At 35.2% G+C, this 14,548-nt stretch overlaps 1 protein-coding gene across 1 annotated transcript in view; it reads right to left on the bottom strand.

Moving 5' to 3' along the window:
- Positions 1-14,548, bottom strand: part of Dlg5 (MAGUK family member discs large 5) — a 440,912-nt gene that overhangs the window by 260,619 nt on the left and 165,745 nt on the right. The window contains exon 12 of the mRNA XM_090409542.1: positions 5,533-5,668. Within this exon, the coding sequence (XP_090265668.1) occupies positions 5,533-5,668 (136 nt within the window). The remainder of the gene's footprint in view (positions 1-5,532; positions 5,669-14,548) is intronic.

Below are 14,548 nucleotides of genomic sequence, written 5' to 3' on the forward strand. Positions count from 1 at the left end.
GGAAAAAAAAGATAAATGAAGGAATAATAATAATAATAATATAATAAATGTTATGAATCATTTATAATAATAAAAAAAGAGTGAGGAAAATTTTAAAATATTATCCATCAAAAAAAAAAAAAATCATATATAGATATATCATTTATTATCCCTTGAATTTTATTTATTTTTTAACTAAAAATTTGATGTATAAACAGTCAAATTCAACTCCAGAGAATCTGATGTGGACCATGCAATATCAATTTTAATGTATAATTAACATCAAATCAAATATATCCTCCTATTTTTAGCTGACCTTGGCACTATGAAAAACTAACTATACTCTAAATTTGGTGGAAGAAAATTAATGGAAAGATGAATCTACAGCAGAGGGAAGGCAAATAACATATCATTTTCACCATTTTTGTCTAATTCTATCGAACTTCTCGGGGTACAGCGATGTAAACAAATACTATATTTCCAAATGTGAAATCAAATTTAGGATTTATTGATTCCTGTAATATAGACAAGATCGACATAACAGGGGTGACAAACAAAAAAGATAAAAATTGGTGATATCTTTCTAAGCAACAAATAGAAAATGTTATATTTAGGCAATAACAATCAGGGAAAAGAAGAAGTAGCTATAGTGTTCAACAATAAATACAAATTATTATAATTACGGCTATTATAGCCTGTTTTTGTTTAGGAGTGTCCCTTATTTTAAACACATTGGCTATTATTACTCAAAAAAGGGGTATATATATTTTAGGGCATTATGGGTGGATATAGAAGGCAATTATAGCAGAATAAAAGAGGTGGAAAAATTTTGTACATATCTTGTTCGAATACTAGGATGTCTTCCAATTTCATGATCCTGCTGAAGGTTGTTTATAACGAGGGGGAGGGGGGTTGACGCAGGAAAAATAAATTTGGAAACCCGGGTTTTGTGTTAACAATACACACACACACACTATTGTGTTTAGGGGTGCATATTGGGGGGGGGGGGTTACTTATGGCGGAACTGGGGCCCCATAAGTAAACCCTTCCCCTCCCCTCCCCCCCCATATGCGCTCCTAAACACAACAGTAATTAACAAAAGAGAATTTTGTCAATAGTGTTTTGGCTGTATCCATTTTTTTGAAATACTATTAACAAAATTCTCTACAAGACCTCAACAAAAACAAACAAGACTACAATAAAACTATAACCATTCCCTACATTAAAGGGACATCAGACAAAATAAACAGAGTACTAAAAAAAATACAACCTCGAAGCCACCTTTAAACGTCCTGCAGAATTAAAAAGCTTACTCAACTCATCCAAAGACCCACTCCCTCCGCTGGTCCACCCTGAAGTATACCGTATTTACTGCACCTGCAGCATACCATACGTAAGAGAAACGGGACGCACAATTCCAATCAGACAAAAAGAACATAAACGACACATCAAATATAATAATTATGGTGAAACTGGCCTTTCTGATCATGCCCTGAACACCTTACATAGAATTGACTGGAAAAGCACTAGTTGTCTACATCACACCAAAACAAGGTATGAATGCAAATTTAAGGAAGCCTGTGAGATTATTATCAACCACCCCAATCTAAACAATAATGTTGTTCTAAAAATCCCATACATATGGAAGGCATATATTCATCCCACAAATCCTTCCTCTCTAAGGACAACTATAAATAGGACTGTAGAAAATCCAGGATCCTAAATCTAAAATAACAACGTTAATACTAAAAAATAGGACATCACTGTTAAAGAAAAAATGTTTATTCATGTTGTAATTTATGAATAATTTTTTAAATCAAAAATAACAATTGTAATAACAGAAATAGGACATCACTGTTACTGGAAGGGAAAACTATCTGTAAGCAATAATGGTTATTCATGTAATCGTAAATTAAATCGAGCTTGATGTATTTTTTTTTTTTTTTTTCACTAGAGGTCATGCCAGTGAGTAGTATGTGATAAAATCATTGTTTCTCTAGCTTTCAGTTTGAAATGTAACACAGCTTGTCATGTATATTTATGTATGCTCCAGATGATGATCGAAACGTAGAGATAATAAAAAGAGTTATTCTAACATGGTTGTAGAATCCATAATTTTGAAAATGAATGCTGATCACCGTGTAACACTAAAAGAAAGTTTATTTTTTACTCTTTGACTGTGAACTCTGTTAACTTGAATATAGTAATACTAATAGTTATGAAAGCTGATAAAGGTAATGTTACTGTAATCTTAAACCACTGTTTACAAATGTAAGTGAACAGTGAACCCAGCAAAAGGATCAATCTGCTGCTCAAAGCATGCAAAAGTAGACTAAATAACTCAAAAGTTATTTAGTCCACTTTTATATGCTCTGAACATAAGATTAGATAATTTCATGTTGAACAACACGCAGTTAAGTAAAGAAAGATATGTCATTATTCCACTTTATAAGGAGTTGATATATTGCCACTTCTGAACTAGACTACGCTACACAGATTTGGTTATCTGCATTTCTTGGAAATGAGGAAGTAGTGGAAAGAATCCTGAAATGAGTTATCAAGATGGAGACAAACATACTATGTAAACAACAGCATCAAGATATATGGGATACAATATTTAACAGATAAGAAAAAAGAAGGGTATAGAGAAACCTATTATGGAATTTTATAAGAATGATAGAGAAGATATTTTTTAATACAAGTCATTGCTAGAAGTTATGGATGGATGCTCTTATTTTAGTAACACAGTTGTCCTTCGTTAAAAGAGTAAAAAAAGGAGAAGTGGGTAAGGCATATACTTTATTTTTTGCAAAGGAATGTGACAAGGCGCTACACGACAAATCATTTTTTTAAGTTGACATATGGGTATGGAGATCAGGTTAGTGGATTGGATTAGTAACTAGCTTACTTATAGAAAGTTGTATATGGAGGTGCAGCATCCTAGAGTACGCAGGTTACAAGTGGAATTCGACTGGATTCTGTACTGGGACAAATACTTTTTATTCTTTATGTCAGTGATATTGTGATGAGACAAATATCACTGAAATAAAGAATAAAAAAATGAAATAAAAAAATAAAACAAAGGAAGAACAGAGAAAGATTTACCAACTAGTGAAATGTAGAAATAAAGCAGCAAAGGACATCTTACATGTGAGGCAGATCAAAGACGCTGAAGGAAGAGTATTATGGAGGGGTGTGGACATAAGAAACAGATGGAGAATATACTTTGAGGGACTTTTGAATGAGGAAAATGCAAGGACTCACAGAGAAGATGGGCAGCCTTCTGAGGGGATGGTGCAGAACATCAGTAGAGAAGAAGTGACGGAGGCCATGAAGAGGATGAGGAATTTAAAATCGGTGGGCCCTGACAGGATTCCAGTGGAAGGTACTGGGGGAATTGACCTGCTGTGGGGCCTGTTCGTGAAAGTTTGCCAACAAGAAAATATATCCGAGGAATGGAGGGAGAGTACTCTTGTCCCCATCTACAAGGATAAAGGGGATGCACAAGACTGTAAAAATTACAGAGGAATAAAGTTGATGTTCCACACAATGAAAATCCTAGAAAGGGTTCTTGATGGAAGATTGAGGAAGGAGGTGGAGATGGCAAAGGAACAATTTGGCTTCATGCCTAGTAGATCAACAACAGATGCTATCTCTGGGTTACAGCAGATGATGGAAAAGTTTCGAGAGAAACAACGGGAGCTATATCTGGCAATTATTGATCTGGAGAAAGCATACGATAGAGTAGCAAGGCAAGAAGTCTGGAGGTGTCTGAGGGAGAAGAAGGTTCCAGAGAAATATGTCAGGTTGGTGTGGGAAATGTACAGAAATGTGAAGACAAGTGTTTGGGCCTGTCTGGGACAGACAGAAAGTTTTCAAGTAACAGTTGGCTTGCATCAAGGGTCAGCATTAAGTCCGTTTCTGTTTCACACTGTGATGGAGGTGGTAACAGAGGAGGTGAGAGAAGATGCGCCTTGGACAATGTTGTATGCAGATGACATCTTGCTGTGTGCAGATTCAAGAGAAGAAGTGGGAACTAAACTAGAAAGATGGAGAAAAGTACTGGAAGAGAGAGGTATGAGACTGAGCAGAAGTAAGACAGAGTATATGTGTTGCACAGTGGGTGGTAGACAGGAGACAGATCTGGAGCTGGAAGGAAATGTCATCAGGAAGGTGAGAGACTTTAGATACTTAGGTTCAACAGTGGAAGAAGATGGAGGAGCTGAGAAGGAAGTGGGATGCAGGATACAAGCAAGTTGGAGGAACTGGAGGGAGATGGCTGGAGTGTTATGCGATAAGAGGGGTGCCGATCAATCTGAAAGGCAAAATCTATAGGACAGTAGTGAGGCCAGCTATGACATATGCTATAGAAACTGTGGCCTTCAGGAAAAATAACATCAGCAGGATGGAAGTAGCAGAGATGGGAATGCTTAGGTGAATGTGCGGTGTGACCAGAAAGGATTGTCTGAGGACTATGTCAGGGGAACAGTGAAAGTTACGAACTTAGGAGCGAAAATACAGGAGACAAGGTTGAGATGGTTTGGTCATGTGATGAGGAGGGAGGACGAATATGTGGGAAGAAGGGTCATGCAGATGGATGTGCAAGGAGAGATAGGATTGAGACCTCTGGGTTGTTTTAAGGTTATTAAAATAGCCCAGATGTCTCAATCAGATCTGGGGATATTTTTCATATGGTAGAATGAGAGGAAGGAGCAAGGATAAGGGGAGCATTCCTTGAAGTTGCAAAAGTAGTGAGTAAAAAGGTAAGAAGTAAGTTTTTTTGCATGGAGAGTGATAGGAGAATGGAATGCATTGCGTGAGAGGGGTAGTGAAAACACAAACACTGGATGAGTTTAAGAAGTGGTATGATAGAGCATGTTGTTTAGCATTGACCTCCCACAATGAGTCGTGACTCCATGGAGGTCAAGTAAATTATAATAACTGGATTACATCTCTGCCATCCTAGTTGGGACAAGTGGTTAGTGTATCCACTCTCCAACCAACAGGTAACAGTTAGAATTCCACCAATTCCACCACAGAAATGGATGTTGGTGATCGTCTTTCGATGAATTTTATTGTCCATTGCTAGTCCACCATCCAGCTATTATTGGAGGTCTGAAATGGCTTGAAAAGGTTCCATGACTGGTCTGAAGAGTAAGATTTCTAGACTATAAAAATAAATATAAAAAAATTTTAAATAATTAATAAAAATAAAATAAAAAACTCATAGCCCACTCTTAGTACTGCAGTACTATAGGATTACAACCTTTCATGACTGTATGTGTGTGGGGTATCTGTAGGAAATCCCCCCCCCCACCAAACACACACTCAAATCTGAGTTCTAATTTAATACAGTTAACTCGGTATGGCAAATACCACTCTCCTCACTACAGCAAACTAATGAAAAGTCCTGATCAAAGCCTCATAAGCACAATGCTATATTAAAGCAATCTACTAGATCTAACTATCCATTATAACAAGCTATTTCTATGGTCCCTATAAGTTTGTTATAGTGAAAGTCAATTGCACTAATTTAAGTAAAATTTACTTTACCAGTGTGATCTCGAGTGTTTCTGTTTCCCATTCCTGTAAATCAGTATCAATGGCTGAATCTCTACTATGGTTGTTTCCTACAGAATTTAACTGTTTCATACGAGATTCCTTTTCAAGCTGAGCTTCTATTCTCTCTCTGAAATTAGAAATTATCACATACAGATCAGATATTGTAAGTTTTCAAAATATCAATTATAGTGAAAACTTTTGAAATACTCAAATATAATTTAGAATAAACTGAAAGGGGAAAAGATACCTCAATAGCATATCTTACCTATGCACAAAAAAGAAATAATGGCACACTCAACATTTTATAAACACTGAGATGAGATACACAAAGTAGCTACCAAATAGTCATTTATTATTATTGCAATTTCTTTTTTTTTCTGTTAATTAAAAAAAAAAAAAAATAGAAAGTATGGAACTGATCTAAGAAAATAATAAAAGTTAGGTTTTGCAAACAGCACTACTGTCCAGTGGTGCAATTCATCATTACAGCAACTGAAGCCAAAGCCCTTTTATTATTATTTTTATTTATTTATTTATTTATTTATTTTATGTACTCATCACAAATCACTTATCATCATTTATAGCAGACAAGGTGTGACACAATTAAATTCCTAGAATATAGACATTTTTTCAGCCGGAACACGTTCCGGTAAACTTTTCCGGACCGTTCCGGCTGAAAAAAAAGCCCTGTATATATATCGACTTTTTTTTCAGCCAGAATGGTCCGGCTGAAAAAAAGCTCTGGACATAAGTAATATATATATATATATATATATATATATATATATACACTTATCTGTAAATTAAAAACACAAAGAAATATATATACTTGGTTTAATTCTTTATCCAAGTGTAAGCAAACAAAGTTTGTGCCTGAAATATTTTCAGGACTGGGGCAATTCATACATAGAAGCTAATAACTTCACATCACTTGCCTTAGTATCCCACAATGCAAAGCACATATCCTTACAGGTATGCATTATGGGAAGAGTCACTACCCAGACCAGTTTCGACCTTTATTGAGATCTATTCAGTGAGAGCCAGACCCAGAGGTGATACTAAGGTTGAAGTAATGCAGAAGTCATATTTTCACATGCTAGTTGCCAAAAAGGTGTCACACCTTATTATTAAACTAATCTCGATTAGAGAAAGTTGTTGGAAGTTTTTTCACTTAGTTATACTATAAATTAAAGATACCAAGTTATATACTTGGTTTAATCCTTTATCCAAGTGTAAGCAAACAAAGTTTGCACCTGAAGTATTTTCAGGACTAGGGCAACTGATATATAGAAACTAATAATATATATGAGTTTCCCCAGTCCTGGAAATACTTCAGGTACAAATTTCTTTGCTTACACTTGGATAAAGGATTAAACCAAGTATATAATTTCTTGGTATCTTTAATATATAGTATAAGCAAGTGAAAAAACTTCCAGCAACTTTCTCTAATCCAGAGTAATTTAATAATAAGGTGTGACACCTTTTGGCAACTTGTACATGAAAATATGACTTCTACATTACTTCAACCTTAGTATCACCTGACCGTGAGATGCGGTGATTAACACCCTTGTAGGGTGATGGATGGCAATGCTGTAGCCAATGAAGTTTTAACTGAGGCTTGGCTATTGCTGTTACCCTCCTGCCATGATCAGAGATTTAATAACTGAACATCTTATCCCTACACTGTCCTCTACAGATAACCGGGAAAATATGACTTCTACATTACTTCAACCTTAGTATCACCTGATCGTGATTTGCGGTGATTAACACCCTTGTAGGGTGAAGGATGGCAATGCTGTAGCCAATGAAGTTTTAACTGAGGCTTGGCTATTGCTGTTACCCTCCTGCCATGATCAGAGATTTAATAACTGAACATCTTATCCCTACACTGTCCTCTACAGATAACGGGGAAGATGAAAAGCATTCTTGCATCATCCCTGTAAGCCAGTCCTTAGGATAAGGACTTAGTATCACCTCTGGATCAGGTTCCCAATGAGATCTCGGCTTTTGGCAAGATATGTACTTTGGTTTTCTTTCGTTTATTTTTCACTTTGACTTTGTTTTACTGGTGCTAGCAGTGATTTAGTCTCCAAACTAGCACTGTTTTTTGTTGTTGTTTTTTAAATAAATAAGATTGCTGGTAGTGCAGCTAATATCTGCATTACATGATTACTTTTAGTGGTATCATGGACGCCATTTTATAATAACTCAAATAAAGCATTTGCTGGTTGTGTAGAATTATTTCTGTATCATGGGATTATTTAATTCTCAGTCTAATGACTGAAAGGTTTTTTCCCCCCACCTTACAATCAAACGCAGAGGTTATAGTCTTTTTCCCACTTGAGATAATGGTACCAATTCCTCCAAGGGTGCGAATTCTAGGAATTGAAATTCCCGGATGTAAGATGCACGATGGGTAACTAAGGTTTTAAAAGAGATATAGTCAGCGCAAACAAGATTTATTCTTGTACCCCTTATAGCAAAGGGAAATATTTAACTGTAGTTAAAGATGTGGAAATGAGGGACAAACTATTACACGGTTTTACTTTTGAAGGAAGCACAGTTATTCCTGTAATGGTCAGGAGCCAGGTAAAAACAGTCAAAATCGAAAGATTTCTGATGGAATATATAGAGAATAGTAATGAAATTTTTATACAGACATTTTCGAGATGGGGTAAGATTAGTAATAGACAAAAGGGTTTATCAGGTGAAGATCCAAATTTGTTTTCTGGTGATGTCACCTTCACAATGGATATGAAGATGCCCATACCAAATTTTGTCAACATCAGTACAACCCAAGTTATGGTAAATTATCCCAGAGTACAACAGCAATGCCTGCATTGTGGTTCATGCAATCGCTTGAATCATAACAGCCCCAAATCTAAATGTTTCAACTGCATGGAGATCAGACATATCGCTCATCAGTACCTCAAACCCTGTCATTTTTATTCAGTTTTATATTAGGTTCAATAATGAACCTAATATAAAACTGAACAGGTACAAAATGAAATGCAAAACATGCAACTGTTCTACAAGGAGAAACTGGAGAAGAAACAGAAAAGCAAGTAAGACAACGAAAGAACTTAATATGCAGACAAGATCATTAAAAGGAAAGATGAATTAATAAAAAAAAAAAAAATTGAAGATAAACAAAAAAAATTTAAAAAAGGGACTATATCTAAAAGAAAACCAAAGTACAACTTTTGGACTAACCCCCTAGAGAGAACCCTTCATTATACTTGGAATTCCCTTCTCCACTTACCCAATATTACCAGTCCAAGAACTCATATACAAGAACTTTTAAATGTTAGAAGACTGGAAAATAAGGCCACTCTCCATTTCTTCTAAAGCTACAGTACTCAAAACCATAATCTTTCACACATCACAGAAGCTGAAGAAAAGCAATTATATAGTAAACCTCTGCAATTTTTTTGGCCCAGCCAATACCAAGAAGTTAAAAAGGAATTTCTTGAATTATCAAAGAAGCATGGAGGATTTGGACTTCCAGTCAATTGTGCTATTTAAACAATACAGCTAAAATCCATAAAATATTGTAGACTGATCACACGTATGCAGACGTTCTCGGTACTACTTCAGTTTTCATCTTCACCTGTTTGGAGTTAATGATTATACAGGTCCAAAAGCTGAGATTGTTCCTGAATACCACAACACTGTGCTTAACTCTAAGACTGCTAAAACACTCTGGAATTGACATTCTTTCTATTAAAAAAAAAGTAAAATTTGGTATAAAGAAATCTTTAATCTCTTTCACCGTGAAGTTCCTTAGGTACTGACAACAATATTATACAAGTTCATATCTAAGATACAGTGCTCTTGAATTATAAATTTCTTACCTCTCATGTGCAGAAGGTTTGATAGAAAGTAAAATAAAATAATAAAATAAATGGTACTAGCAACCAGGAAAAAAGAGTAGTTACAGTACTCAACACTATGTGATGTTTCATGAATGGGAATCAATTTCAAGCACAGAGAGATAGAGAGAGAGAGATGCAAGCAAATGTTATAATGAAAAATAAGACCTTTTGTGCCTCCCATACAAGGATTAAACAGGGAAGGAAAAAAGGGATTTTTAATGACATTAAAGAGGGCAGGTGATTTAATATCACCTGCCCTCTTTAATGTCATGAAAAATGTCTTCTGGAACAAATTCTGAAACACACCACAACACAGTTCAAGATCAGTCCTATCAACATAAGAAGCCTGAATGGCAAAAAAATGGAGCTAGCTGAGGAATTGGATAAGTACCAGATCGACATAATAGGGGTGATTGAAACAAAAAAGACAAAATTTGGTGAAATCTTTCTGAGCAATAAATACAAAATGTTATATTCAGGCAATGACAATCAATGAAAAGAAGGAGCAGCTATAGTATTCAACACTAAATACAAGGCTAATCTTCTTAAATGGCAGGCAATCTCAAGTAGATGTGATGTGGCCAAATATCAGAATGGGGAACTGGACAATGAGACTTATGCCTATGGTCCACAGAAGGTTCTACTAAGGTAAAAGTGGAGAAATTTCTTGAGGCTTTAGAGAAAGCATCTGACACAATGAAAGATTTAAATAGCAGAGTAGGAAATGATTGTTAGACATACAAAAATATATTGAGAAAATTTGTAGAAAAGTGCAAAGCTAATAATATTGGCAAATACCTGTTGGATTTCTGCTCAGGACATAACCAGTTTATGTCCTGAGCAGAAACACAATGTTCCAACATAAAAATCTACACAAATTCACATGGAGAGAAGAGGCAAGGAACAAGAAAAGCTTCATTGACTATGTTATTGTTAATAGTGATGTTTCTTACCGGTGCAGGACGCTAGAGTGTACAAAGGATTTGAAATTGGAAGTGATCATTCAGTATTGAGCATCAGAAAATTGAATTTTATATTGAAAAGAGGAACACATAAGAAAGTTTTAAAACGAAATAAAGTTGAGCAGCTCTGAGATGCGAATTGTACACTAAAACACACGAACATTATTCAAGAAAAAATGAAAGCGTTTTAGAGGAGAAACCAAATCTTGGAGATTCAGTGGCAAACCCTGAAGAAACCTTCGATTGATACAGCCAGAAATGCATGTGGTGAGGTTGTCTGCAAGAATAGAAAAATCAGAACTCTATGGTGGACACAGGAAGTTAAAAAGGGAGTGAACAAAAAGAAGAAAGCATATCAAAAGTTCCTGGTAAATAAGCCAGCTTGTGCTCTTAGAGAATTCAGAGACAAATGTAAGAAACTAAACACTGTAAAATTAGCTAACAAAAGTCATGGAAAGACTTTGGTAAGAACATAGGAAATAAATATCAAGAAGGTAGCAAGATATTCTGGAGGTTGTTGAAAAAGCTAAGAAATGGAGGAAAGAGTGCTATAAGGGGAATTAGATTTGATAAAGGTGATATGAAAACTGGAGAAAAAGATATCATTGATTTATGGAGTAATTACTTCAAAAAATTGCTAAACAAAACAATTAGTAGTAAAAAACACTTAAGAGGCATACAATCAGGAATACATAATCCATACTTGAAGTAGAAAAAGCCATCAAAAGCCTGAAATGTGGAAAAGCAACTGAAGTAGATAATATTCAACCAGAAATGCTTGTATTGAGGTATAAAACTCTTGCAGTGGCTGCACTGCATAGTTCAGAAGGCCTGGACAGATGGACGAATTCCATATGATTGGAGTAGAGCTCTCATAGTACCCATCTATAAAAAGGGAAATAAAACTAAAAGTGAGAATTACAGAGGTATTTCCCTACTGAGTGTTCCTGGTAAGATTTATGCAAGTATACTTGAGAAGGTTGAGAATTGTGGAAGAAAAGTTTGGTGAAGAAGCTGGATTCAGGCCAAATAGAGGCTGTCAGGATCAGATTTCACTTTAAGAGAATTAGTTGAGAAATCATGGGAATACAACAAAGATCTGTATTTAAGTTTTGTAGATCTGGAAAAGGCATATGACAAGATGCCAAGAGAAAAGCTATTCAAAATGCTTCAGTTGTATGGTGTCAATGGGACATTATATCAAACAATACTTAGTCTTTATTTGAATTGTAAGTCTGCAGTTAGAATTGAAGGAAGTACAGGAAGATGGTTTAATGTTAAATCTGGTGTCAGGCAATGATGTTCATTATCCCCTCTGTTATTCATTATCTAAATGGATCACATTATGAAGGAAAGTGGTACTAAACCTGAGATCAAAATTGGAGATGTTAATCTCAGTTCTTTACTTTATGCGGATGATGTTATACTCCTAAATAAATCTGATACAAGTGTGCAAGATTTCTGGACTAAATTGAATAACTATTGTAGTAGATATGGTCAACAATAACAAGACAAAAACAATGAAAATAGGCAGAAGCATTGAAAATATCAACAGCATTGTGAATGGAGATTGGTTTGGTTGGTTTATAGTTTATTTGGCACAAAAACTACAAAGGTCATACTGTGCCATACTAAAGTTACAACATTAGCATTTACAGAAAATTGTAAACAATATGTCTGTACAAGAATCTAGTTCCACAAAGTAGCATCTATAGATAAACAAGAACACACAAGGTCAGAGGTTATTACAGTAGTGCAAAAATAGTTAACAATATAAGTTAATACACAAAATACTAAACACTAAATACTAAGCCAAGGAATGCAATATCTACATATATGGAAAATTATAATAGATGCTTTTATAGCAGTACAAAAATAGCCAAAAAGGAATTATTATATAATATGCATGGATGAAAATTAAATTTAGAAATGTAGTAGAAACAGAATTTAGCAATACATATAAACAGAATTACTAGAAGGTACACAAATAGACAAGGTGTCCTACAACGCTACATGATTATTCGAAAAATAAAGTAGTAAATAAGATGCATACACAAAATTTATGTTAAGCAATGCAGTATCTACATATAAACAAAATTACTGTAGAGGTTTCAGCAGTACATAAATAGATAACAGTACAGATTAACATATGTATATACAAAACAAGTCAAGGAAAGCAGTATCTACATATAGTAAGATTACAACAAACATTATTATACTAATACTTAAAGAGTCAGAAATGAATTATTATACAGGATTTATGCATCAAATTTAAGTTTAGCATTATGGTATTTACATATTAACAAAATTACAGCAGGGTGATACAAATATACAAGATCAAGGCCTATGGTAATACATAATTGATCAGATTTAACCTAATGAATAATATATATGTATAAATGTTAAGTAAAACAGCATTTACATATAAACAAATTTATAGTCAAATGTGTTTGTACAAAAGATTTCTTTCTAAAAAATTAAAAACATCATGCAATTTGCCTGAGTCTGCTAGCATTTCCTTGAGTGTATATGGCTTGGTTAGATAGGTGAAAATTTCATTCCTCTCTCATGTAAATTTTTGACAGTCAACCAGAATATGATGAATAGTGAGATGTGTGTTGCATTTTTCACATGTGGGAGGGTCATCAGCTCTCAGTAAATGAGAATATGTAAGGTGACTGTGACCTTACACAAGAACAACCTCCTCCCTTCTCTTTGTACATTGACTAAAATGCCAGTGTTTAATTTCAGGTTTAATGTTATATAATTTGTTTGTTAATGCTTCTTGCCATGTTGATCCCCACTGAGCAATTAGCTCTGATCTCATAGGCTGTCTGTAGTCTGTATATGGAACTGTCAAACAATATGTGGAGAAGGTATGAGCTGATTTAGCAGCTGCATCTGCAGCCTCATTTCTTTTACTTCCAATGTGGCTGGGAATCCAGCAGAACTGAACATCAAAATTAAGGAGTTTTATTTTGTAAAACAGGTGTAGTACCTCATAAAGTACTGGATGTGGGTTATATATAGGAGAGGAGATAGCCTGTAAAGAGCTCAATAAGCGCAGCCAACAGAGGTATTAGTTCTTGAACCATCAGTATAGATGAGCAAGAAATCAGCGTGTGCTGTTCTGTGTGCATTAAACAATTGCAGGTAAATGGATGATGGGGTATAAGATTTCTGTAACTGACAAAGTGAGAGGTTGCAGGGTGCTGTGCAAACCTGCCATGGAGGAATGCTGTTATGTTTAGTGTAGCTAATATTGTCAACATTTATACTAACAGCTTGCACAGTTTCTTTAACACGCATACCAAAAGGATGTATAGCAGTTTGATGTGTGTGTGATATTGAGATTCCCAATGCAGACAGAAGATACTATTCCATGTAGGGCGATCTGGGAGAGATTTTATTTTTAGGGCGAAATTAAGAGAAAACTGTTTCCGTCGAATTGATAGAGCCGATTAATTTGCTTCAACGTAGAGACTTTGAGTGGGTGATGTGCGAAAGGCACCAGTAGCTATCCGTATACCCTGATGATAGATGGAATCCAACCATAGTAGGTTACTCTGTCTTGCAGAAACATAGACTTGGGACCCATAATCCAGCTTTGAACGTATAAGTGCAAGATAAAGATCGATCAGCACCCCACTCAGTAGAGGATAGAGTGCGAAGGGGTTCAAATTCTTTTGCACTTTTCACTTAGTTGACGAATGTGTGCTAGAAATGTAAGTTTTCTGTCAAAGATGAGACCCAAGAACTTGGTTTCTGTAGCTACTGGAATAACAGTATGTCCCATCTTAGTGCAGGATCTGGGTGATGAGTGCGTTTTCAACAGAAGTGTACACAGACACTTTTTTCTGTTGAAAACCTAAATCCATTATTAAGAGCCCACAGAGAGACATGATCAATTGCTTGCTGAAGTTGCCTTTCAATTACCCTCATGTTACGTGAGCGACAGTAAATTGTGAAGTCATCAACATATAGAGCATTTTTTTTAAAATTTTCGGTTTTAAAACTATGTGGGATTTAATATCCCCTTAATTTAAGTAATATAGAGCATTGTTTATAGTGGGAGGAAGCTGTTCAATGATTGAGTTAATTTTAATAGCAAAAAGGGTGACACTTAAGACAGAGCCTTGGGGAACACCTTGTTCTTGATGATATGGATGA

The sequence above is a fragment of the Typopeltis vanoorti genome, chromosome 19 (assembly GCF_054136105.1).
Source record: "Typopeltis vanoorti isolate ZY-2024b chromosome 19, IOZ_Tvanoo_1.0, whole genome shotgun sequence".
Classification (NCBI taxonomy): domain Eukaryota; kingdom Metazoa; phylum Arthropoda; class Arachnida; order Uropygi; family Thelyphonidae; genus Typopeltis; species Typopeltis vanoorti.